The sequence below is a fragment of the Zingiber officinale genome, chromosome 2A (genome assembly GCF_018446385.1).
Source record: "Zingiber officinale cultivar Zhangliang chromosome 2A, Zo_v1.1, whole genome shotgun sequence".
Classification (NCBI taxonomy): domain Eukaryota; kingdom Viridiplantae; phylum Streptophyta; class Magnoliopsida; order Zingiberales; family Zingiberaceae; genus Zingiber; species Zingiber officinale.
Window position 1 is genome coordinate 3790640 of NC_055988.1, and position 23479 is coordinate 3814118.

The 23479-nt window shown below is 37.0% G+C and overlaps 2 protein-coding genes across 5 annotated transcripts; one reads left to right on the forward strand and one right to left on the reverse strand.

The window, feature by feature from the left end:
• The first annotated feature begins 1055 nt into the window (after positions 1–1055).
• Positions 1056–14881, forward strand: LOC122040567 (microtubule-associated protein futsch-like). 2 transcript variants are annotated; one of them, XM_042599921.1, is made up of 8 exons: positions 1056–1291; positions 1435–1567; positions 2669–2772; positions 10878–11049; positions 11250–11390; positions 11479–11614; positions 11784–13109; positions 13257–14881. In XM_042599921.1, the coding sequence occupies exons 1-8, from the start codon at positions 1233–1235 to the stop codon at positions 14603–14605; spliced, it is 3420 nt and encodes a 1139-aa protein (XP_042455855.1). In that variant the 5' UTR covers positions 1056–1232; the 3' UTR covers positions 14606–14881. The 2 variants fall into 2 exon arrangements, with proteins under 2 accessions (XP_042455855.1, XP_042455854.1); XM_042599920.1 differs by having other exon boundaries at positions 11784–14881.
• Positions 14882–15545: 664 nt separating this feature from the next.
• Positions 15546–20489, reverse strand: LOC122040568 (ras-related protein RIC1-like). Of its 3 annotated transcripts, none has more exons than XM_042599923.1 (8): positions 20332–20489; positions 17980–18052; positions 16929–16976; positions 16841–16852; positions 16675–16746; positions 16444–16599; positions 16225–16328; positions 15546–16047 (listed from the first exon to the last, which is right to left on the reverse strand). In XM_042599923.1, the coding sequence occupies exons 1-8, from the start codon at positions 20343–20345 to the stop codon at positions 15954–15956; spliced, it is 573 nt and encodes a 190-aa protein (XP_042455857.1). In that variant the 5' UTR covers positions 20346–20489; the 3' UTR covers positions 15546–15953. The 3 variants fall into 3 exon arrangements, with proteins under 3 accessions (XP_042455857.1, XP_042455856.1, XP_042455859.1); XM_042599922.1 differs by having other exon boundaries at positions 16805–16852; XM_042599925.1 differs by lacking the exon at positions 16841–16852.
• Between the last annotated feature and the right edge of the window lie 2990 nt (positions 20490–23479).

Genomic DNA, 23479 nt, shown 5'->3' on the forward strand with positions numbered 1-23479 from the left:
ATATAGTTTTTATCCTACGTAAAAATTAGTTATTGACTTTTCAACATGTAAGCTAATAATTAAGTAAGATAAAATTTAATCATGACTTAAATTAAAATAATAATTCATTAAGCAAGACAAAATTTAATCATGATCGTACATGTAAACAACCAAACTAGGGTTGCTCTGGTTATGATGTTATTATTCATTGACTGAGATGTCATATTCGAGCCCCTACTTGTGCATGCTCTTATCAATTTAAGTCCCTATTTTGGGTACTATTGACTGAGGTGCTGCGTTCGAGCCTTCTTATCAACTCTTTATCCGTCGGATACGTGGTACTGAGACCCCCAAAAAATTCCTTCGGGGGTTTTCTGGGATATCGCGTCGCGGAGCCGTGGATCCAGTCATGTTAAAAAGTTTACCCTACCTTAGATATAAACAACCGAACTAGGGGTGCTCTTGTTATAACGTTGTTATCCATTGATTGAGGTGCCAAGTTCGAGCCCCCACCTGCGCATGCTCTTATCAATTTAAGTCCCTATTTTGGGCACTGTTGACTGAAGTGCCACGTTCGAGCCCTCTTACCAATTCTCTATCCGTCGGATACATGGTACTGAAGCTCCCAAAAAAATTCCTTCGAGGATTTCTGGGATACGGGGCCACGGAGCGAACCGTGATCGTATATCCTTTTACAACTTGGAATATTTTTGAAATAAAATTGAAGAAGGGACGTGCATTTAATTTTTTTTTTTTAGAAAAAATGAGCGTTAATATAATATTTCTCTTAATCTGGGCCGTTTTTATTTTTGTGTTTTTTTTTCAACAAAGAGTCTCTTCTGGGCTTCATCCCCGTCAAATCCCGCAGTTCCTAGAATCTTACAATTTGATCACATAACGTTAAATCTCGATCTAACGGGTGGAACTACGAAACGCGGTAGCGAACCGTCGTGAGCTTTGATTTGCCGATTTTACCCCGCTCAATCCAAATCCCAGAATTCATGCTACAATTATAAATGACGAGGGTAATTACGTCACTTTGCCATCCAATTTTCTATGTTTTTGTTCCCATTTGATTCCTTCGTCGATGAGGTCGGCTAGGGAGGTTAATTGGATAGCCCGTCGACTTGGTGAAGCAAATTGCCGAATACTTCGATTGCGTGGGCTTTGATCTGAAAGTGGTCGTCTTCAATTGTCTTTGTTGTCTTCCACCTTAATCTTGTGGTTTGGGCATCCGATTTGGCTGCGGGGAGATGCAGAGCAGGTCGAGGGTCTCGGAGATGCTGACCAGGAGCTTCAAGCCCCAGAAATGGTGAGCAAATTTCCGTTTCCGTTGCTGTGGGGTCTTAAATTTTTTTTCCCCTTTGTCTGTGGTATTCTCGTTGGGGCTTCTCGATTTTCTTGCTCTTTCCCCCTTTATTTGCTTATCTCGTTGGTGATTGGATTTGGCGGCAGCAAGACGTCGCTGAAGCTGGCGGTGTCTCGTATAAAACTGCTCAAGAACAAGCGGGAGGTGTTAGTGAAGCAGATGCGGCGGGATTTGGCTCAGCTCCTGGAGACTGGACAGGAGCAAACCGCTAGGATTCGGGTCCGTCTCTATTTACTGAATGGTTAAGTTAATATTGATCGATGATCCAGGATGCAAAAGGATGGATTTTGAGAATGATAGTTTCAATCAATTTATATGAGTTGACTCCTTGCAGGTGTCTGTTTGATTTTTCATCATTGTTTGTGCATTCATTTTATCTGCGTTCATATATACTTTTGAATGATAATCAACATGTCTTCTTTATTCTCCCTTATGGTCTCCATAGTAGTGACAATGGTATGGCCCTGATCATAGGGTCGCACCGTAGGATCTCGGATATTATTGTTTTGCAGCCATTGATTCCTTTAGGATCATGACTGACTGACTAACCTCGAGGATTGTAAACAAAAGATGTTTTCAAAGCATGACATCTATCCGGCTCCAACCTTAAAAGCGTGTTAGTCTTTTTTTGTTCCTTGCTCCTTGTATGTACAGTAGTTTAGTAGACTTAGCCACATAGGTAAACCAAATTAGCAGAAGTAGGTGTCATGGCTTAATAGACGTTGACTGGTTTTGTAGACCTTTGCAGAGGCATTCGTACAAGATGTATTAACTAACTACATGTAGTCCTTGAATTGCACCCAAGGGAGTAGTGGCTGCAGTCCTTGATGAACTTTTTGTAGTAGCTCAGAGTCCAAGGAAAATCCACAACTCATTGTCGATCTCAGTTAAGTCCACTTTAAGATGTACAACAAAGATTGGTAGGTGGATATTGCATTCATCAATACGAAGTGCATTAGGAGGAACAAGAAATTCTCATGATGAGTGCGGAAGCTAGCTATGATTTTGCATTAATTTCTTCTATTTGTGTTTAGTTCAGACATATATAATTTAACCATAGATAAAGTCTGCATCTGATATCTTTTTTATGTCGATTTAGATTTTAGAGTAGTTTAAAATGCTTGTCAAGCGGCAATATCTTGAAAGAGGATATTCTAATTGGTGATTTTAGCAATATTGCCACCCTGAGGAAATTTAGAATGCGTTCATGATTACGTCTTACTTTCCTTCCCTAGTGAGTTTAGTGATATTGCCACTGAGAAAGTTCAGAATGCATACAAATATCTACTTTGTCTAAACCTTCTACATTGATGATTACAGGTTGAACATGTTATAAGAGAACAGAAGACTATGTCAGCATATGAGCTCATTGAGATATATTGTGAAATCATTGATTCACGTTTACCAATAATCGAGTCACAGAAGTATGTAACTTATTTTTTATATTTTGTTTGTTTGTTCATTCTCTAAATTACTTTGTCTATTCTTTCCTCTTTGCACTCAATTTTATGTTTGCCCATGCAAAATATTCAGTTGTTAGATGTGATACATATATAATATATATCTGACATAGATATCTTAATTGACAAAAGTGATTACTCAATTTAAACTTAATGACTTGCCTTTTCTAGTGTCAACAAACTGTAGGAAAAGTAGAAACCCACTCTCTAAATGTGGGACACGTGTCACCAGTCAACCCATGCAGGCAGTAATATTTATTTCCATGTCATATTCTTCTGATGATTTATCTACATGTTGCACTTGAAAACATCTCTCCCTATTTAGATGCCTCTGGTGCGCATGTGAGAACAAATACCTTTATTTTTATGCCCAACTTCTATAAGGTCATGGCAAGTCAACCACCCAAACACCTTACATCCATCCCCCACTGAGATGGCCTTCTCTAAGATTTCTCTAAGATAAAGCAAGCAGAACTATTGTTTTTTAGTCTGTTTCATTATTCTATCAAATACTTCTTCCATTTTTACTTCGTTCTCTTGTGTGATGCCTCTTAACACATAACATATTTAACAATGTTATCTCATCTTTCCTGGTAAACAGAATTTTAACTTATACAAAATAGATAACTGTTCGATTGTATCATTGATATAAAATCTGATAGTCGGGTTCTGGTTTTTATAATGTGTTTTGTTAGGACACTTTGGAGCTAGTAGATGATGTGCAACGGAATAAAACTCGAAGCCAAGCTCTCCAATGCTAACAAATAGATTTACTTGGTATCCACCTCAAGAAGAGGTGACTAATCCAAGGATCCACACACGACACTCTCTCCATTATGAAAAATACTCCTTCTCGATAACTACCGGAGGTGGAGAAATCTTGCACAAGCTCTCAATACAACAGGAAGAAAGGAAAAGCAAATAAAATGAAATCTTACAAGATTTACAGTATAAAACCTAGCTAGCTTCTTTTTCCTGTTTGGGAATGTCTCTTGACCTTGGAAGTGCAGCAACACTTTTACTCCAAGACGCTTCAAGAATTGGCGGAAGACTGGTGAGCTCGGTGAAGAAGATCGGGAGAGATATCTTGGAACAGTGCACGCGAAGTCTTTTATCACGACGCACAACGGCTAGTTTTCCATGCTGTTAGATTAATTGATTAAGCCTTCCTAATTAATTAGGAAGCTCTTTGTTCGCGCGAGAATTCTAGCCCCAATCGATCGACCGATCAATTGGCGGTGCCCAATCGATCCGCTGATTGAATGGGGATGCTTCTGTGCTCGCAATTCATACTCCCAATCGATCGGCCGATCGATTGGGTTGATGTTTATCGCAGTACTCTCCCAATTGATCGGCTGATTGATTGAGCTTCGGTTCAATCGATCGGCTGATCGATTGACCTCTCTTGACTTGCTCAACTCAAGCTCAAGGGTTCCAAAATCTAACATCCAGTCAACCGTGACCTATTGGAACTCCTCATGCCTAGCATCTGGTCAACCTTGATTTGCTGGGACTTCTTCACCAAGTGTCCGGTTAATCCTTTGACCCACTTAGACTTTTCTCCTCGTGCCAAGTGATCGGTCAACCTTGACCCACTTGGATTTACCGTCTCGTGCCAAGTGTCCGGTCCTCAATGAGCCACTTGGACTTCCTTCCACCAGATGTCCGATCACCCTGACCCATCTGGATTTTCTTGTGCTAAGTATCTGGTCACTCCTTTGACCTACTTGGATTTCCCAACACCAGGTGTCCGGTCAACCTTGACCCACCTGGATTTCCATGTGTCTGGCTTCACTCACCAGGTCTTTCCATCTGCCTAGCTTCACTCACTAGGACTTTTACCTCGCTCCACTCACTAGGATTTTCACCTCGCTCCACTCATCAGGATTTTCTCACTGCCCAACTTCACTTACCGGGACTTTCCCTGCCGGGCTTCACTCACCAGGACTTTCACCTAGCTTCACTCACTAGGATTTTCACCTGGCTTCACTCACCAGGATTTTCACCTGCCCGACTTCACTCACCGGGACTTTCAGCACCAAGTGTTCGGTCAACACCGACCCACTTGGATTTTCCTTTCTGCCAACCTTCTTGTTGGACTTGCCTTTGCCTAACCTCCAGTTAGGACTTTCCTAGTCAAGTAGCCGGTTAGCTTTGACCTACTTGACTCTTCTTCACATCAAACTGAACAAACCTTGATCAGAGTGGAATTGCACCACAATCTCCCCAATCGGACGATTGCACCTGCAATCTCTATATATTGCCAAACATCGAAACTCACACATCAAGACTTAAGCTTGAGCCAACTTAAGCTTAGTCAACTTGGTCAACCCTGACCGAGGAATATTGCACCAACAATCTCCCCCTTTTTGATGTTTGACAATACTTTTAAGTTAGGCTAATCCTAGCCTCAACTTTTTTTTTATGCCAAATCATGAATGAGAGTTTCCTTCATTCTCTTCCTTTATTATAGGGCAAATTCCCTCTTTAGGTAATGAAAGCCTAACTTAAACCCTATATTCTCCCCCTTTGGCATACATCAAAAACTCTCCCCTTTAAGAGTTACTCATACATTGTTTACAACCTCACATGTTGTTCACAACACTATAATGAAGGTCTCATACCTTTCATTGTATTTAATGCTCACCCTTGAGCATTAAACCACTTAACAATGCTCATCCTAGAGTATTTTCTCTAACGAAGGTTAACCACCTTCCGAGATGTTAAAAAAAATTTTCATGTCCTTAAAGAGTGGCTTCCTCTACAAACATGCTCCAAACTTCTGTCGTTGCGCCAACAATGACTTGGAATCCCTAAACCTTTAGGAAACCCCAAACATGAAGTTTTGAGGTTTAAAAAATTCAATATTGAAACCAACCTCATCCTAAACTTCAACCTAGTGTTCCTTAACCACTTCTCCTTGTTTTCATCTTGAAAACTACCCTTAAATGTATATAAATATATTCCAAGGAGTTAGGAGTGGTTAACGAGACTAAAAATGGCTTAAAGTGCTGAAATTAGACTTTCCCAACCAAAATCAACTTTCTCAATCGATTGGGGTTGAGACTCAATCGATTGAATCCGTTTTAATCGATCCAGCGATTGATTCTGGGAGCTTCTATTCGCAGAGAAAACGTTTGAATCGATCGACCAATCGATTCAGCAGCGTTGAATCGATTAGCGGATCGATTCCGCGAGCTTTTGTTCGCGAGAAACCCCATCTCAATCGATCGCTTGATCGATTGAGACACTTTAATCGATCGGCTGATCGATTAGAGCTCTGATTTCCTGAGATCCAATTTCAGCGAAATTCATAAATGTCCTAAAATTTTTACAAAATTCTAAAATTATGAAAATTCTTGTAGACATTATTTAGGTTATACTATCATGGAATTTTTTTTTAAGAAAATATACTTTATTTCCAAAGATTGACAGAAACTTGTAAAAATTTCAATGTTTCTTCCCAGTTTCGTGTCTATACTTTTCAATGATGATTACTATCAAAAGATAGTCTTTACTAAGGTTTTCCAAAGTATATTTAAAATGATTTTTAAAACCAATTTCCAATCATGTTCTTTGGGCTCAATGCACATGACTTGTACATTAACTTTCCTAATGATTGGAGTACACATAATTATGTGTTTTGATGAAATCAAAACTCAAATAGATGTACCAAATCAACATCTTGAGTTTTGTTTGTCATTCTAGCATCTCACTTGTATCTAATGTACGCTAAAACACATACAAGTCAATTTATTGTCTTTGTGAGATGTAGATTTTGGTTTTGCCCTAAACTAGGGATTATGCATATTTATCTAGGCATTTTAATTCATGAACATCCACCTAGATGTCACTTGTTAGTAAATGTCATTGTCCTTAATTATAAGGAATTTGAAATTAATGCATGATGGTTTTATGGCGTACATCAAGAATAAGTAATTTCCAAAAGAAAGCATACTATAGTTACATGATGTATATATGACATGACATGTAATTTTTGTTGTGTTTTTCATAATAAGCATAAATACAAAATATGATGTCATGGCATATGATGGGCAAACAATCATGGCAAATTAGCATAGATAAAATATACCTAGATAATCTAAGTATCCTTAATCCTTAGCTAAACTAAATAAAATCATCCTAGGTTGCCCCAATTTTCATAAGAAAATGTCAAATTCCCAACTTGACATTTTTATTGGTTTTCCTCATTTGTGCCAATTTAAATTAAATCCAATTTCTCAAATTTTGGCACATTTTATTCTTCCAAAGAGTAAACAATTAATCCTTTTCATTTTCAAAGGTTAACAAAAACCTTGAAAATGCCTCTAAGTATCAATTTTATTAAGGTTGGGTTACCTTGGATGTTCTAGGTATTCACTAGGGATGACTTCCTTAGATACCTTCCTAGTGACCTTCCTAGGTTTCTTAGAAGCCTTGGTCACACTTGACTCACTTAAGTCAACTCTAGGGATAGCTTCCCTTGTGATCTTCTTGATGACTTTCTTTGACTTCTTAGAAGTCTTAGTCACATTGGTCTTGGCAGAAATATTTCTAGGAATGGTTTCCCTTGTATCTTTGACTTGACCTCTAGACCTAGGGTTGGTTCCATAATTATATGGAACCCTATGATATGAAGCCACATTCTTCTTGGCCTTAGGTTTGTATCCCAAACCTCTATGGTCATTTGATGGCTTTTGTGTTCCTAAACCTAGGTTATGCTCATTTGCCTTTTTAGAATATTTTCTATTCTTTTTAGGACCTTTTCCAATTTGTTAAGCCTTGACCTCAAGGCTTGATTTTCCATCTTTAAATCCTTAGTTTTGGATTTTTTATTTTTCCCTTGAGCATTTCTATTTCTAGGCTTATATCTAAAATCTTTAGAGTTATTGCCTAATTTGTTATCTATCTTTCTAGCCTTAGATTGAGTGATTTTAGCATGATAAGCTACATATTTTTCCTTAACTCTATCATGCTTTCTATTTTCATGATAAATAATATTAAAATGATATAAATTAGAACTAGCATGCTTTTTATCATGGGTCAAAGGAATTGGTTCAATAAATGATACCTTGAGTTTTCCTTTAGAAGCTCCCCCTTGACTTGAACTTTCTCCTTTGACTTTGATCGGTTTCTTCCCCTTTGGACATTGGCTCTGATAATGTCCATTTTGATGGCAAGTGAAGCACACAATGTGCTCTTTGCCTTTTCAGACTGAGGGACCGATATCCTTGGGCCTCTCATTGCCCTTTGGTGCCACTTGACCCTTACTTTTGTAGTGCCCTTTTTCCCTACACTCAAAACAAATGATATGATCTTTATTATTGACAATTGAAATTGCTATACATTTGCTTATGGGATGACACTTTCTTTATTTGATCCAGACGAGGAGGTTTCTTCTTGATCCGACATTAAAGGTTCATGCTCCCCCTCAATCCTAGAGGTGGAGGCCTATTCATCTTCATCCTAAGGCACATAAAATAATGAGTATTACTCCTTTGCCTTTATCTTTATGCTCTCTTGAAGATGATTTTTCTTGAATTTCTTCTTCTGATATTGAGCACCTCTTAACTTCGGATTCTTCTTTCCCTTGATTCAATGAATTGCCCTCTTTGGATTATTCTTGATTTTGTACAGTGGAGGGTTCTTCATGAATCTTCACCAATTTGCTCCAAATCTCCTTGGTGTCTTGATAATCTCCAATTTGGCTCATGATTATGCTTGGCAATAAACTAACCAATAATTTAGTGACCTTGTCGTTTGCCTCGTACCTTTGAATTTGCTCCTTGCTCCATTTGTCTTTCTTGATGAGCTTGCCTTTTGAATCCCTTAGAGCTTCAAAGCCTTCTATTAGAGCAAACCATTGCTCTATCTCCATCATGGAGAAATTTTCAATTCTTGATTTCCAAGAATTGAAACTTGTGGATACATATGGTGGAGGCACCCTTGTATCATATTCAAGTCCATCTCGGAAATCCATCTTAAAGTTGAGCTTTTGAAATCTTGTCTTGTTGACTTTGGAGCTTCAACTTCTTCAGCCTCTAGCTCGTTGCCCTCAATGGCGGATAGTCCAATGAAGAGCGGTCTGACTCTGATACTACTTGTTAGGACACTTCGCTTGCTTCGTAGATGATGTGCAGCGGAATAAAACTCAAAGCCAAGCTCTCCAATGCTAACAAATAGATTTACTTGGTATCCATCTCAAGAAGAGGTGACTAATCCAAGGATTCACACATGACACTCTCTCCACTATAAAAAATACTCCTTCTTTGTAACTACCGGAGGTGGAGAAATCTCGTACAAGTTCTCAATACAACAGGAAGAAAGGAAAAATAAATATAAATGAAATCTTACAAGATTTACAGTATAAACCCTAGCTAGCTTTTTTTTCCGGTTTGGGAATGCCGCGTGACCTTAAGTGCAGCAATACTTTTACTCCAAGACGCTTCAAGATCTGGCGGAAGACTGGTGAGCTCAGTGAAGAAGATCGGGAGAGATATCTTGGAACAGTGCACGTGAAGCCTTTTATCGCGACGCACAACGGTTAGTTTTCCAGGCTTAATTGACTAGACTAATCGATTAAGCCTTCCTAATCGATTAGGAAGCTCACTGTTCGTGCAAGAATTCCAGCCCCAATCGATCGACCGATTGATTGGCGGTGCCCAATTGATCGGCTGATCGATTGGGGATGCTTCTGTGCTCGCGATTCAGGCTCCCAATTGATCGGCTGATCGATTAGGCTGCTATTTATCGCAACACTCTCCTAATCGATCGGTTGATCGATTGGGCTTCGGTTCAATCGATCGGGTGATCAATTGACCTCCCTTGATTTGCTCAACTCAAGCTCAAGGGTTCTTAAATCCAATATCCGGTCAACCGTGACATGTTGGAACTCCTCATGCCTAGCATCTGGTCAACCTTGACCTGTTGGGACTTCTTTACCAAGTATCCGGTCAATCTTTTGACTCACTTGGACTTTTCTCCTCGTGTCAAGTGACCGGTCAACCTTGACCCACTTGGACTTACCGTCTCGTGCCAAGTGTCCGGTCCTCCCACTTGGACTTCCTTCCACCAGATGTCCGATCACCTTGACTCATCTGGATTTCCTTGTGCTAAGTATCCGGTCACTCCTTTGACCTACTTGGACTTTCCAATGCCAGGTGTCCGGTCAACCTTGACCCACCTGAATTTCTACGTGTCTGACTTCACTCAACAGGTCTTTCCATCTGCCTAGCTTCACTCACTAGGACTTTCACTTAGCTCCACTCAGTAGGATTTTTACCTGGTTCCACTCACTAAGATTTTTCCACTACTCGGCTTCACTTACCGGGACTTTCCCCTGTCTGACTTCATTCACCAAGAATTTCACCTACCTTCACTCACTAGAATTTTCACCTGGTTTCACTCACTAGGATTTTCAACTGCTTGACTTCACTCACTGGGACTTTCACCACTAAGTGTCCGGTCAACACTGACCCACTTGGATATTCCTTTCTGCCAACCTTTCTGTTGGACTTGCCTTTGCTTAACTTCTCTGGTTAGGACTTTTCCCAGTCAAGTAACCGGTCAGCCTTGACCTACTTGACTCTTCTTCATATCAAACTGGTCAAACCTTGACTAGAGGGGAATTGCACCAACAATCTCCCCAATCGGACGATTGCATCTGCAATCTTCATATATTGTCAAACATCGAAACTCATACATCAAGACTCAAGTTTAAGCCAACTCAAATTTAGTCAACTTGGTCTACCTTGACTGAGGAATATTACATCAACATGTTTTAGGTACCCTTTTGTAGAAATTCTTGTACTGGTTATTTCTCCTTTTTCTACTGGTTATTTCTCTCACTCTGAAGTTGTTTTCTCAAGCAAGTTTTAATTGTCTTCATTGTTCGCATGCTAAAATGCATTCTTCATTTGTTACCCAAGATAACGGGAAATAACAACCTTCTCAAATTGAAATTCCAAATAACTCTACAAGATTGTTGATTGTATTTCTTTTAACTATTTTTGCACAAGATCTTTCCTGGCATTGAATTTTTTAAATCTTGAAAAATGCAAATTTTGTAGGGCTTGCCCCATAGATCTGAAGGAAGCAATATCAAGTGTAATATTTGCATCCCCAAGATGTGCAGATATCCCAGAACTTATGGATATTCGTAAACATTTAACAGCAAAGTATGGTAAAGATTTTGCTAAGGCTGCTCTTGAACTTCGGCCAGAATCTGGAGTTAGCCGTATGGTAAGGTCCAATTTATTAAGCTACCTCTGTTAATAGGAAATATGATAAAAGTGGCAAAGCTTCTTCTCTTCTTGTCTTCCCCCTTTTTTTTTAATTGGAAATCAAAAGCCCTCCATTTTTTCCTAAATAGTCTTTTTTTTAAAACGTTTAATTCACAAATTTTGCTTATTATTGTTTCCATTTAATTTAATGTTGTTTAGATGGTTGAAAAATTATCAGCAAATGCACCTGATATTCAGACAAAAGTTAACGTCATGACTGAAATTGCTAAAGAACATGACATCAAATGGGAATCAAAAGCATTTGAGGAGCAAGTTCAAAAGCCTAAGGATGACTTGCTGGTAAACTGCAACATTCCATCACTTTTTAGATTTATTGTAAGCTCCAAGATGCAGTTAATTCTAAACTTGTGAATCTGCATTTGAACAGAGTGGTCCATCCTCTTTCAGTAGTTTGGATAAGATGGAAATTAAATCCTTCAATGAGAAACCCTCATTTGTTCATGGACAGAATAGTGAATCGACTACCACAGTCTCTCCATATAATACTACAAGTCAACCACAAGGTATTGTCGACTATCCTAATGAACACGACCCATACTAGTACTTCAGTTCCTGTCTAAACGTTTATTACACGTATGAAACAATTTAGTTTCCCATCCTTGGTTAATTCTGTTTACAAGCTATTTGTTCCATTCATTGTCTAAAATGAGATCTTTTCTGGTGTGGAAGCAGTCAAATCAACACTTGCTGAGGAAGAGAATGTGCATGGTTCTAATTGGAAACTTGAATTTGAGGATGCGACTTCTGCTGCTGAGGCAGCTGCTGAATCTGCTGAAAGAGCTAGCATGGCAGCTAGAGCTGCTGCTGAATTAGTAAGGAGTGGGAATGTTTCTAGCCCGTCTTTTGGTAATGCACCATCTGCTTATGTTATGAAAAATGAAGGCTCTCAGTCAACAAAAAGCAAATATCAGGATAGGAATTACACTTCTCGTTTAGAGACATCTGAGGATACTGATCGAAAAGGTTCTGAGTTTGTGAAACCAAAGACACAAGATGTGCAGAAAGATGACTTGGTAAGGACCAACAAATTAACTGAAGATGAAACCTCAAATAATAATCTCGATGGTAGAGAAAAACCGATGTCAGAGAAGACTCAGTTCATTGGTTCGGCAGTCCATCCAGTATCAGGAAATAATTTTCACCAAGATGACACCAAACCGCATCATTATGCTCAAGGAAGCCTTTCGGATAGTAGATCTGCATCTAAGTCTGATGCTGATGATAGTGATAATGCTGAAGGTAATGATGATAGTGTTACAGACTATGATCAAGGACATGACACATATCCTTTTTCAATTCATTCTAATATCTTCAAGGAAAATAAAACAACGGATTATGTTGAGGATCAAACTGAAGCCCATTCTTTCAGTGTACATTTTGATGACTATGATGATCAATCAAGGCACAATGAAAGGAACTTGTTAGACTCATTTTTGCCGCAACAAAGAGGATATCCTAGTCCCTCATTAAACACGGACTCCTGGAGAAATAAGGAGAGTGCAACTGGATTTCTAAATAATGAATTCATCTCCTCACATTCTTTCATAGAACAACAACAAACAGATTATTCTGAGAAGATAGAAAAGGCTGATTTTCAGGAAGATTCAGATGGCAAACTGCCTCCAAAGTATGACTCGCCAAAATATGACTCTGGTTCAGAAAATGAAATCGAGATGGAGAAAGCAAATGCTGGAGTTCAAAACAACGAAATCAGATCCTCACATTCATTCTCAGAACAACACCAAAGTGATCATTCAGAGAATATCAGAAAGGCTGGCCCTCAGTCGGATTCTGATGACAATCTGCATCCGAAATATGACTCACCAAGATATGATTCTCCTTCAGAGAGTGAAGACGAGATGGAGAAGGTGAATTTATTGGAGCGCAGGGGATCAAGCAATTTTGTAGATGCTGATAACAGTGCTGGGAGAGGCCCATTACCAGCACAACCTAGTCATAGAACCAGTTCCATGGATGATGGCATGATATTTGATGAAGGTAATCAAGTTTCACCTTCCTTTCATAATGAAAGAAATCTTGAAGTCGAAAAAGGTTCTAATGATAAGGATCGGAGATCTGGTCTTATTGTGCATAATAACCAGCAAAGTCAAAGAATTGACATATCTTCTCACTCTGATGATACAGTGCGAGGATCAACAGAAGAAGAATCAGAAGATGTAACTGCATCAAATGAAGGGTATGACAGTGGAGTCCTGAACTTTGGTAGATTGTCTGGTGGATTGAGGAATAAAGGATACACTGGTCCATCTCATTTACAAAAAAGCAATGCTGATGTTTTATCCAGGACAAAACTAAATTCTTATGATACTTCTCTTAACAACAATGAAGAGATAAATGTCAGTGCAGCAGTTTTTTCGGCAGACATTGAAGAGAAACAGAGTAAAGATTTGCATACAAATGCTTCCAGGATTAAGATAAGAGCTTCTAGAGCTAATACGGATACTAGTCTTGGTAGTGATGGGCGGTTGGCAGATGGTTCATCAAGATCAGTTTACTCTGAGTATAGAACTGAGGATTTGGGCAGTCCAGTTTATGAGTCAAATCTCCAGCAGCAAGAAGGAAAAGAGCTTAGCAAAACATTTTTAAGAACCTCAGCAACAAGCCCAAGCGTAGACAGCAACACAGAGCAAATTTATGCAACTGGGGCTAGACAGTCAAGAGACAGTGTTCGGACCTTCCGAAACCAGAAGTTGAACATGCAAATTAAAACACCATCAGAATCTGAAGTCTCAGAAGAGGGACTTGACAGTCAGAAAGCACATGTGAGACCTTATAATGCCTTGAGCTCCAGAAAGCCAATCAGTAACTCTAATTTTGATGACAGCGAGACGGACAACCTTGGGTCACAAACCGCTTCTGTAATAGGAGACGGAAATGCTATTAAGTTTTCTCGAAGAACAAGACCCGCAGCACAAGTTAAAGAAGACAAAGCCCCAACCATATTGAATCCTGCAAGGGATTCACAGGCTTTTCAATTAAAGTCTGCAACTGGATCTTCTTTTGCCAAAATAAAGCACTCTGAAGATTTTGAGGGCACCGAGAGGTCTCAGCATCGACAACCGTACTCATTGACCCAAGAAGCTCCAGTGAAACACTTGCTAACTGAACCATCCACCATTAGCGAAAGTATGAAATTATCTCAGGATAAGTCAAGGCAGTCTTCTGTTAAAGAAAAAAACGAAAAATCAACTACGACCAATTCATATTCAAAAGCAACTTCACGTGAACCTTCAGCGAAACACTTGCCAACTGAGCCATCTGCAGTCAGGGAAAGTAGTAGGTTATCCCAAGATAAGTCTAGGCATCCTCCTGTTGAAGAAAATAATGAAAAATCTACTGCAACCAATTCAAGTTCAACATCAATTTCACGTGAAAACTCTTCAAAAAATTCATCTCATGTTCATCCCAACCTTCCTGATTACGACTCTATTGCCGCTCACTTTCAGTCACTTCGAGCAAATGTGCGTAAGTAGGCAAATTGCTTCTTCTTGTTGGGGCAGTAATTTTGCACAGTAGAAGTTTGTTGGGTAAACATTGGCTTGTTCATTTGTGGAGAATTATTTTGATTGTTCGATACAAAGTTTGTTAAAGTAACTAGCAGATCATCCTCCAAGAAACTTATTTATGTTGTAAAGTTGAATAAAACTATGAGTGTACTGGAATGTAATAATACACGTCCTTATTCACTATGATGTGTGATTTGGCTCCAAACGATACTATTTTGATATAAAGATCATTTGTTATCTCTAGCAGTGGTACTCAAATGACTGGACTGAACTGGCATTTGATTTCCAATTCGACCAACCTGTTGCCGATCCGGTTCTCAAAAGACTGCTGGTGACACGTGGTTTGTAAATAAGACAACTCAAGATGCTTAGGGTAGTAAATGAATCAAATATTTATGAATAAATTTGATAAAAAATTATTTATATTCGTTCAATATACATAAAATTAATTAAATAAATAAGTTTGAACAACTTATTTAACTAAATAAATAAATTTGAAAATATAATTCAACTAAACAAACAAACTTGAAAACATATATGTTCAGTTAATGTTTATAAACAATATTTGTGAACTAAACTCTTATTAACTTGCTAAATAAATAAAGAAATCTTCAAAATAGAGAAACAAATTTATATTATTAAATTTAATAACTAATCAAATAAACTTAAAAGGTACCATATTCAAATAATCAAATAAACTTGAATTGAGAATTCAATAATATCTAAATAAACCAAACTTAAACTAAGCTCAAATCAAGCTTAAAATTATAATATCTAAATGAATCACACTTAAGCTAAACTCAAATCAAACCAAGTTTGAACATTTATTTTAACAACTTAATTCATTTTAAACTCAGCTCAAACAAACTTGAACACTATAAAGTATATAAAGTTTGGCTCAGCTTGATAATGGTGCTAAAGCAATGAGATGGCAGTTTTTGAATTCAAATCTCAAATTGGACAAATATTCTGAAGATCATGTGCATGATTATGTTGCAATCTGCGACAATTTGTCAACCTTATTTAAGCATTAGTTTGACAGGACAATATTGGAACTGGTTGATAAAAACCCATATAAGTTCTCATAGGCATCGATGTGGTAATGGCCAAGAGACCGAAAAGACTGCTTTGGCACCAGACAAGTCATGTCGATCTAGTAACAGTCAACAAGGTGTCTCACCCACAGTTAAAGCTTCTGAAGTAATCTGATTATTTACACAAGCAGTCATCCACAACCATGACAGATTTCCATCCCTTAAACGATCCATCCAAAGCACATTCGTTAGGATCAAAGACTACTTCGTGATCGCGCAAATCAGGAGCAGCAACTGCTCCTCTGTTCCACCGGTCGACCTTGTATCTTCACTGTAGCAGCTAAACCAGTGTTCATTGTTGGTTGACTTGCCATCCTGCATAGAAATGCACATTATAGTTTCTTGTACAATATTTAAGGAATCAATTTCATAAAAAAAAAATGCCAAAAAGAAACATTTCTTTATTTCAGCAGCCATGTTTTGAATAAATACGTGCACCAACAATATAAAAAGTATATATATATATATATATATATAGTCTCAAAGGGAAACCTGTTCTTTATTTCAGCTGCCATTGTCATAAAAGCTTGTTCGACATTTGTTGCGTCCTTTGCACTAGTCTCCAGGAATGGTATCCCGATTTCATCGGCAAATGCCTTCAGTCATAAAACTAGATAGTCTTAATAAAGGTAACTGACCGAGTGACCTCAGCATAAAACTACATTGCTTGATCGTAAAAGAAGGTTCTGAGTTAAGATACTGAGTCCCTACCTTGCCAGTTTCGTAGGAAATCACTCGGTTTGCAGTCAGATCGCATTTATTTCCCACTAGTAGCTTGTTTACACTTTCACTAGCATACCTATCAATCTCACTAAACCATTGTTTCACATTGTTGAAACTTTCCTCATCAGTTACATCATAAACCACCTGGCAACGTGGACAATCATGTTAAACTGAAGAACTTAGCTTGAACACAAACAAAATAGGCGGACAGTTAGTTACAATAATCCCGTGAGCTCCACGGTAATAACTGCTTGTTATTGTCCTGAATCTTTCTTGACCAGCAGTATCCCACTACAGAGGAAAAAACAATTAGTCAAGATAGATAGGTGTTTATAAGCATGACTCTTACAATTTGAAGCTTTATGGTTTTCCCATCTTGCTCAACTGTGCGGATTTTCTGATAACAGAATAGCATGCATAAGCTAAAGACACCAATCCAGGAAGCAAAAGACAAACATTTCACAGATACTTACAAAGTCTACACCGATTGTACTAATGTAACTCTCCAAATATGAGTCATCCTATGCAAGATAGAAAAAATTTACATCAGATGAAAGTGCATGAAAACAGAAATCAAGAATAGGACTAGAAGTAGCTTGAACAAGTTACCATAAACATTGAGTGCTTCATATAAAACCATCAGTACTGACCATTTCTTATTTAGTAAGCATAGATATCCACATGAAAATATAAATATATCAAGAGAAGAGTTCCAACTCTACCATGAAAGGAAAAGGTAAAGCTTCTAGAATTAATTTGATTGTTTGCAGTTTAAGCAACCCTTACAGCAACATCATTTTTTATGCCTGAGGGTACAAGTACACGACCATTTACATAGTAAACCTATTATTTGAATCTCAGATATTTTACCTTTTCTATATATTTTTTACTAGTTTATTTTTGATAGCTTTCATTTTCAAAAATTAACAAAGATTGTGCCAGCATGTTTACAAGTTACAACATCAAATAAAACTCAAGCAAACAGAAGTGAATTTTCAATTTTGTGAAATTATTATGTTCTCCTAATCTTAAGTGTAAATTAATCCTTCATTGCAAGTGGAATTGCAAATAACAAGCCACTTGCGTGCGATCGCACACTTCTGAATGATTTACTTCCTGCAAACCCACCTGAAAGGAATCAGAAATACCTCTATAAGTCTCTACAAACTCAACTGAAAACAATCCCACGAGTCACCACTTCAACAATTCTTGGTTGAAACGTGACCTATGAACATAAAGGTCATCTTAGAAAATTCACCCACCATGAATAACATTTCTTAAGGTCCTTCATAGTCGACTCAACACTCATGTTCATCCTTAGTTTTGACATCGGTTTAACCCACCCTGTTTTTGTCACAACACTCAAAATGACAAAAAAAAAAAAACCTTTTTGTCGCAAATAGGAAACAAAGGATATTTTGGTCACAAAAGGACTCAAACATCTGAACGAAATACAGGCAGGAGAAATACTGAAGATTGATTATAAGTACTTGAAAACTCCAAAGCAGTTAAATGAATCCTTACCGCAAACCTCAACAGAAGACATGATTTTCCAACACCTGAATCACCGATAAGCAGAAGCTTGAAGAGATAGTCACTGCAAATACTTACTTGTCAGATAGTTCTTTCTATAATGAGGCTAGATGGCACACATCTCACCAAAGATAACAAGGTTGCAAGTGATAGAACATGAATGAGAATGGAGATATCTTTCAACAAAATAACCAAGGTAGAAAAACACATAAATTCCAATTGGCACAAGTTTGACTCATGAAAGAAATGGACCCAGTTTCCAAAATGATTACTTGTGTATCAAAGTCTCAAAGATACCATTTTCATGAATAAAATGAATTCCATATAGGCTATAGCTTTGGCAAATTACAAATATGAATGTTTTTTGGGAGGTTGAAATCAATCTTGAAGGTTATAGAGATGAATATGCCAATTAAAGAAAAGCTATTTCAGTATTCACATAAGTGTGTTGTCATATTGACAACTTAACCATAATATAAGCAGTAAGTGAAATTGATAAAATGTTAAGAATTGACATTTTGCAAGAATTGGATTTGAAACAGAAGAATAACAAAATTCTATCATAGTTAGAATGCATTCAATCTGTGCAAAAATTGTACATATCCCTCTTGGACCAAGGCACATTGATGTTCATTATCATTGGATCATGATGCAATTGAGAATAAATTGATATACTCATAATGATCCACATTGGCAAGGAACTCTTAGACATGCTAATCAAAGTTGTCAGTGGAGATCTTTGCTATTGCAAAAGATAAGCTAGCATGGGCCCCATTGAGGAGTACAAGTTCGCCCCTGCAGAGTTGGACAGTAAGTGAGATCCATACGATCCACCCAAACTTATAGGTGGGCCAACTTAGCTTGAGGTTTAATTAAAGAAAAGGTTTTGAAATGTTACCGGTGTCAGGCGTGTGCAAGTGTGTGAATAAACCAACAAAGTCCTGCGAGTTTAAGTGCAGCTTCAAATAAAAGGGAAAAATAGTGCAAAAGAGAAGAGAAGAGAAGAGAAGAGAGGAGAGGAAGGAAAAAAGAAAAGTTAAGGAGATTTTTTTTCTCTTGAAGATCTTTATATGCTTGTGGATTCCCCTCGAAATTTACTCATGATTTTTCTCATTCATCTTCAATGATTTTCTACATAAATCTCAGTGTTCTTGGGTTGCTATTAGTTGCATTTGAACAATCCACACTTACCATTTATTGCTATTAGTGTAACTTAGAGTCGCCTGGTAAGAAGCGATCTTTTGTGAGTTCTTTTTGTTTTACCCAGACAAAGTTCTCCTTGCTATGAAAGAGAAAATAAAATATAACCAATCAGTTGTTATAGCCAATTGATAGTTTAGAATGAGAAGAGGTCACACATAGACTAAAAATGAGGTTCATTTAGTTGCATAGACCTGGATGCTAATGAAATCTCTCAGCTAAGAAAAAGCTCCAGATTCCATTCCGCACAACAAATCAGCAATAACTAAAACTATTGAGCCTCAATTTTGACTCAAGACAAATTATGATTAGATCTTACAAGGTAAGTTTCTTGCTAAAGAAATTTGATAAATTTACAAATAAATGTTTGAAACTTTTGCATAGATGATAACAGTCTTATTTATTCGGTTTGTGTTTGAAATATATTTTCTTTAAAATTTACAAACTTGTGAATAGATAGTATTTAAGTTCTTAGAAATATTTTACACCACCATTTTATGAATGCTATGCAATTAATTATGAGTAGGATTTTAGTAAGTATCCTTCTTAGCACTTAAGGAGTCAATACCCCCAATAAGGTAAGATATTTTTCATATCAACTATGAATGTTATTGCTCATATCAATTAAGTTCTTAAAAACAATTTTTCATATCAACTATGATATTTTAATGCTTGCACCTACCAACCGGAAGCTTAATATTTTCCAAATCTTGGAGATGGTGCCCTACCCTTCTTCCCACATAACTTCTGAAAAGACAATAAACCTTTGAAATCATCCATGAGCCGGAAATCTCAAAGTATCAGACTAAATATGCCCAGTAAGGAAAGACATTTTTTCGCATCGACTACGACCGTTCCTTATCTCCTTAGCAACGATCCAGAAACAAAGTCATATGGTAACTTCGTGCTCTTCCGAACTTAGCGACTCCATGCCGCGCCCCAAATTTAGCCATATAGACATCAAAAATAATATCGATTTCAAGCGAAAGATGGAAAACAGGGAAGACAAATCGACCGAATAAAAATTAAAATTCTTGAAAACAAAAAAAAAAAAAAAAAGAAGACATGCCCTAGTTAGATCGAATCAGAAGGAAACTTTGCAGAATAAACGACTAATAGGGTAGGGAAAGGTAAGCTGCTTACAATTCGGGGTTCATGGCGCAATCCCCGGGCCGATCGCTCCTCACAGGCGCCGCTAAAAGCAGGTGGCGACCGAAAAATAGGGCGATCGCTCTGGTCGGCAGGAGGTAAAGGGGATTCAGAGCTGATGCCTGGGGCAGTCTGCGGCAATAAATGGATTTTTTTTTTCTTTTAAAAATATATTAATATATTAATCCAACATTATTTTTAAAAGTTTTTCTCAAATACGAAGAAACCTTTAAAATTCTTTTTAAAATACCTTTAAAACTTCTATATATATTTTCAAATGCCTTGATGCCTGACCTCCCTCGCCGTTAAAATGACGACTTGACCTGTGGCTACGATATGGCAAAAAGATAAGTCACTCATTTCGACCATTGTTGATTGTAGATCCCATGACAAAATGAAAAAAATAATAATAATAAAGGGTAAAATACCTTTAATTCGTTGTATTTTCTAGCAGTTTTTTACCTCTATATATTGAAAAAAAAAAACATTTTAAGTTAGATGAAAGACAATATATTTTTATTTTTTAAACATTATTAATTACCTTAAAAGGGAAAAAAACTAACCCGATTTAATTCTAAAATGAATAATTAGTCAAAAACTCCCCCAAACAAAAGAAATCAAACAATAGATAAACAATAATATAAATTTTTAATTGATTATTTCTTTCATATAGTTACTTTTCTATTATTTATATCGCCCCCGGGACTATGGTGTAGGTTATCATTCAGACACCCGCAAATGACAAATTTGTAGAAATTTTCCTTCTAAATGGGGCACACAACTAAAGAATGTTGGGCTCCTGGGTTACCCGTTGTGAGTGCTTCATGATTTACCCTAGTGGTCGGTTGAAAACTTCTGTGGACCGAACCGATCACCCCGACTTGACGTTACCCAGCTTGGTTAATCATTTTTTTCTATTATTTATATCGCCTCGAGGCTATGGTGCAGCGACAGAGTATTTAAGTTGTCACTAGATACCTGTAATTCGATCCCTAGTTATAATAAATTTGTAAAACAAATTCTTTCAAATGAGAAATGGAACATGTAATTAAAAGATGATGGACTCCCAAAAATTTAGCTCATTATCTATCATAGATCTAATATAAATTATTGAATCCTCTCATGTATTTTTATATTTAAATTGTACATGACAAATGCATGTTATGCAAACAAAAATCAAAACGAAAAAATTTTTCTATAAAAAGGTGGATTGGACTAATTTTTCTTGTTTGATCGTAACCAAATAAAAACTTCTCGTATCCTCGATTATTCAACTTAAAATGAAATACAACTTAAATGAAATATTTATTATAGTTCTGTTTATTGTTATACTACGTGGAATGAAATACAACTTAAATGAAATATTTATTATAGTTTTGTTGATTGTTATTTCGATGAAATCGAATCTGATTTTGCAGAATTTCTTCTTTTAAATAGGACACACAATAATTAAATGATGTTGAACTTTTGAACTGTCCATTGCGAACACTTTTTAATTTACTTTGATGATCGGTGAAAAATTTTCATGAAACTAGATCGATCATCCTAGACTCGACGTTACCCAACCTGATTAATTATTTTTTTCTATTATTTATATTTACATATAAATGAATTTTATAAAAAAATTTACTGAAGAATATAATAATTAATTTCAATATGTTTACCCTTTTATTATTATTAAAAATTATAAAAACAAATAGAAACATAACCATCTTTTACAATATTTTTCAGATTTTTAGTCAAAAGAGATTAAGTATTTTTTTTAAAATACAGAATACAAAATACTGCTAAATAGAAAACGATATTTTACCCAAAAACAACCTCTTTAAGCCGTGAAGACAAAATATAGCAGGTCGACACAGGATTCATGGTGGCTATTTTTTTTTCACTTTCTTTTAAAAAAATGCTTAAGCTGGTTTTAATTTGCAAGATGTCTTAAAAAAATTATTTCCATTTTCAAAACGTTTTTCACTGTCCTCACTGGAATTGAAATTGCCCTCTTGCATTTTACGATCAATATCATCACAAAAGCATCTTCACAGTCACAGCTTTACAATCACAACCATCATGATATACAATTGAACTCTTGCAAATTAATCACCAACTTAACAAACATATTAACTAATTCACAGAGATTCCATATTTATTATAATAAATACGCTTGAAATAATAAAATATGATTGAAATAACATACAACTATTTGATGCAAATCATTTATAATTTAGACAATTTTTAACAAATAAAATTACATCACGGGAACACTAGCAGGTAAAGATTGCAGGGATTTCAATTTTCAGTGAAAGGAGATTCAAATAGCACCAAGTTTACATCAATAGGCAATTTTAGTTGAGTTTTTTTTCTTCTTATTCTTCCTATCTACAGATCACAATGTTTCAAAGAAAAATAATGAGTAGGATTCGGCCAAGGTTTTAGTCGGTTTATCCAATCCAACAGGGAATTTTTAGGTCTTGAACAGAGTGTATACTCTTTCAAAACCTTGGCCGGGACCGATCATGTAGCCACCCAATCTACTACTGGACTCTGTCGGTTCGACACTTGATCAACTCAAACTGTCCTGACTCATCCGAATAGCTTGGTGAGTATGGTCCGACTGGATCAGTTTGATTTATTCAACCAACCACTCTGACTCATCTGTCTGCCCGACCCACTAGAGCTTGAAACTTCCTATCCAACAAGGATTACCAGGTTTACTTATCGTGCCTAGACAACCGCTACCCGGCTCGATAGTGTAGCCCCCCAATCTACTACTGGACTCTCTCGGTTCGATCCACTTGATCTACTCAAACTGTCCCAACTCATCCGAATAGCTTGGCGAGCGTGGTCCAACTAGATCATCTTGATTCATTCAATCAACCACTCAAACTCGTCTGTCTACTCGAGCCACTAGAACTCGGAAACTCCCTATCCAAAAGGGACTACAAGATTAAGGTTTACTTATCATGCCTAGAAAACCTCCTATCCTCTCTACATTCTCTTGTTAAACAAGGACTCAAACTAGGTTTACTCGGATGGAGTGGTATGAGTAATAAACCCTTGCATTTCAAAACCTAAACCATGCAATGAGCAAACAATGCCTAAAGATGCTATCCATCTTCTTCCTAAACCAACTTTAATGATGGAA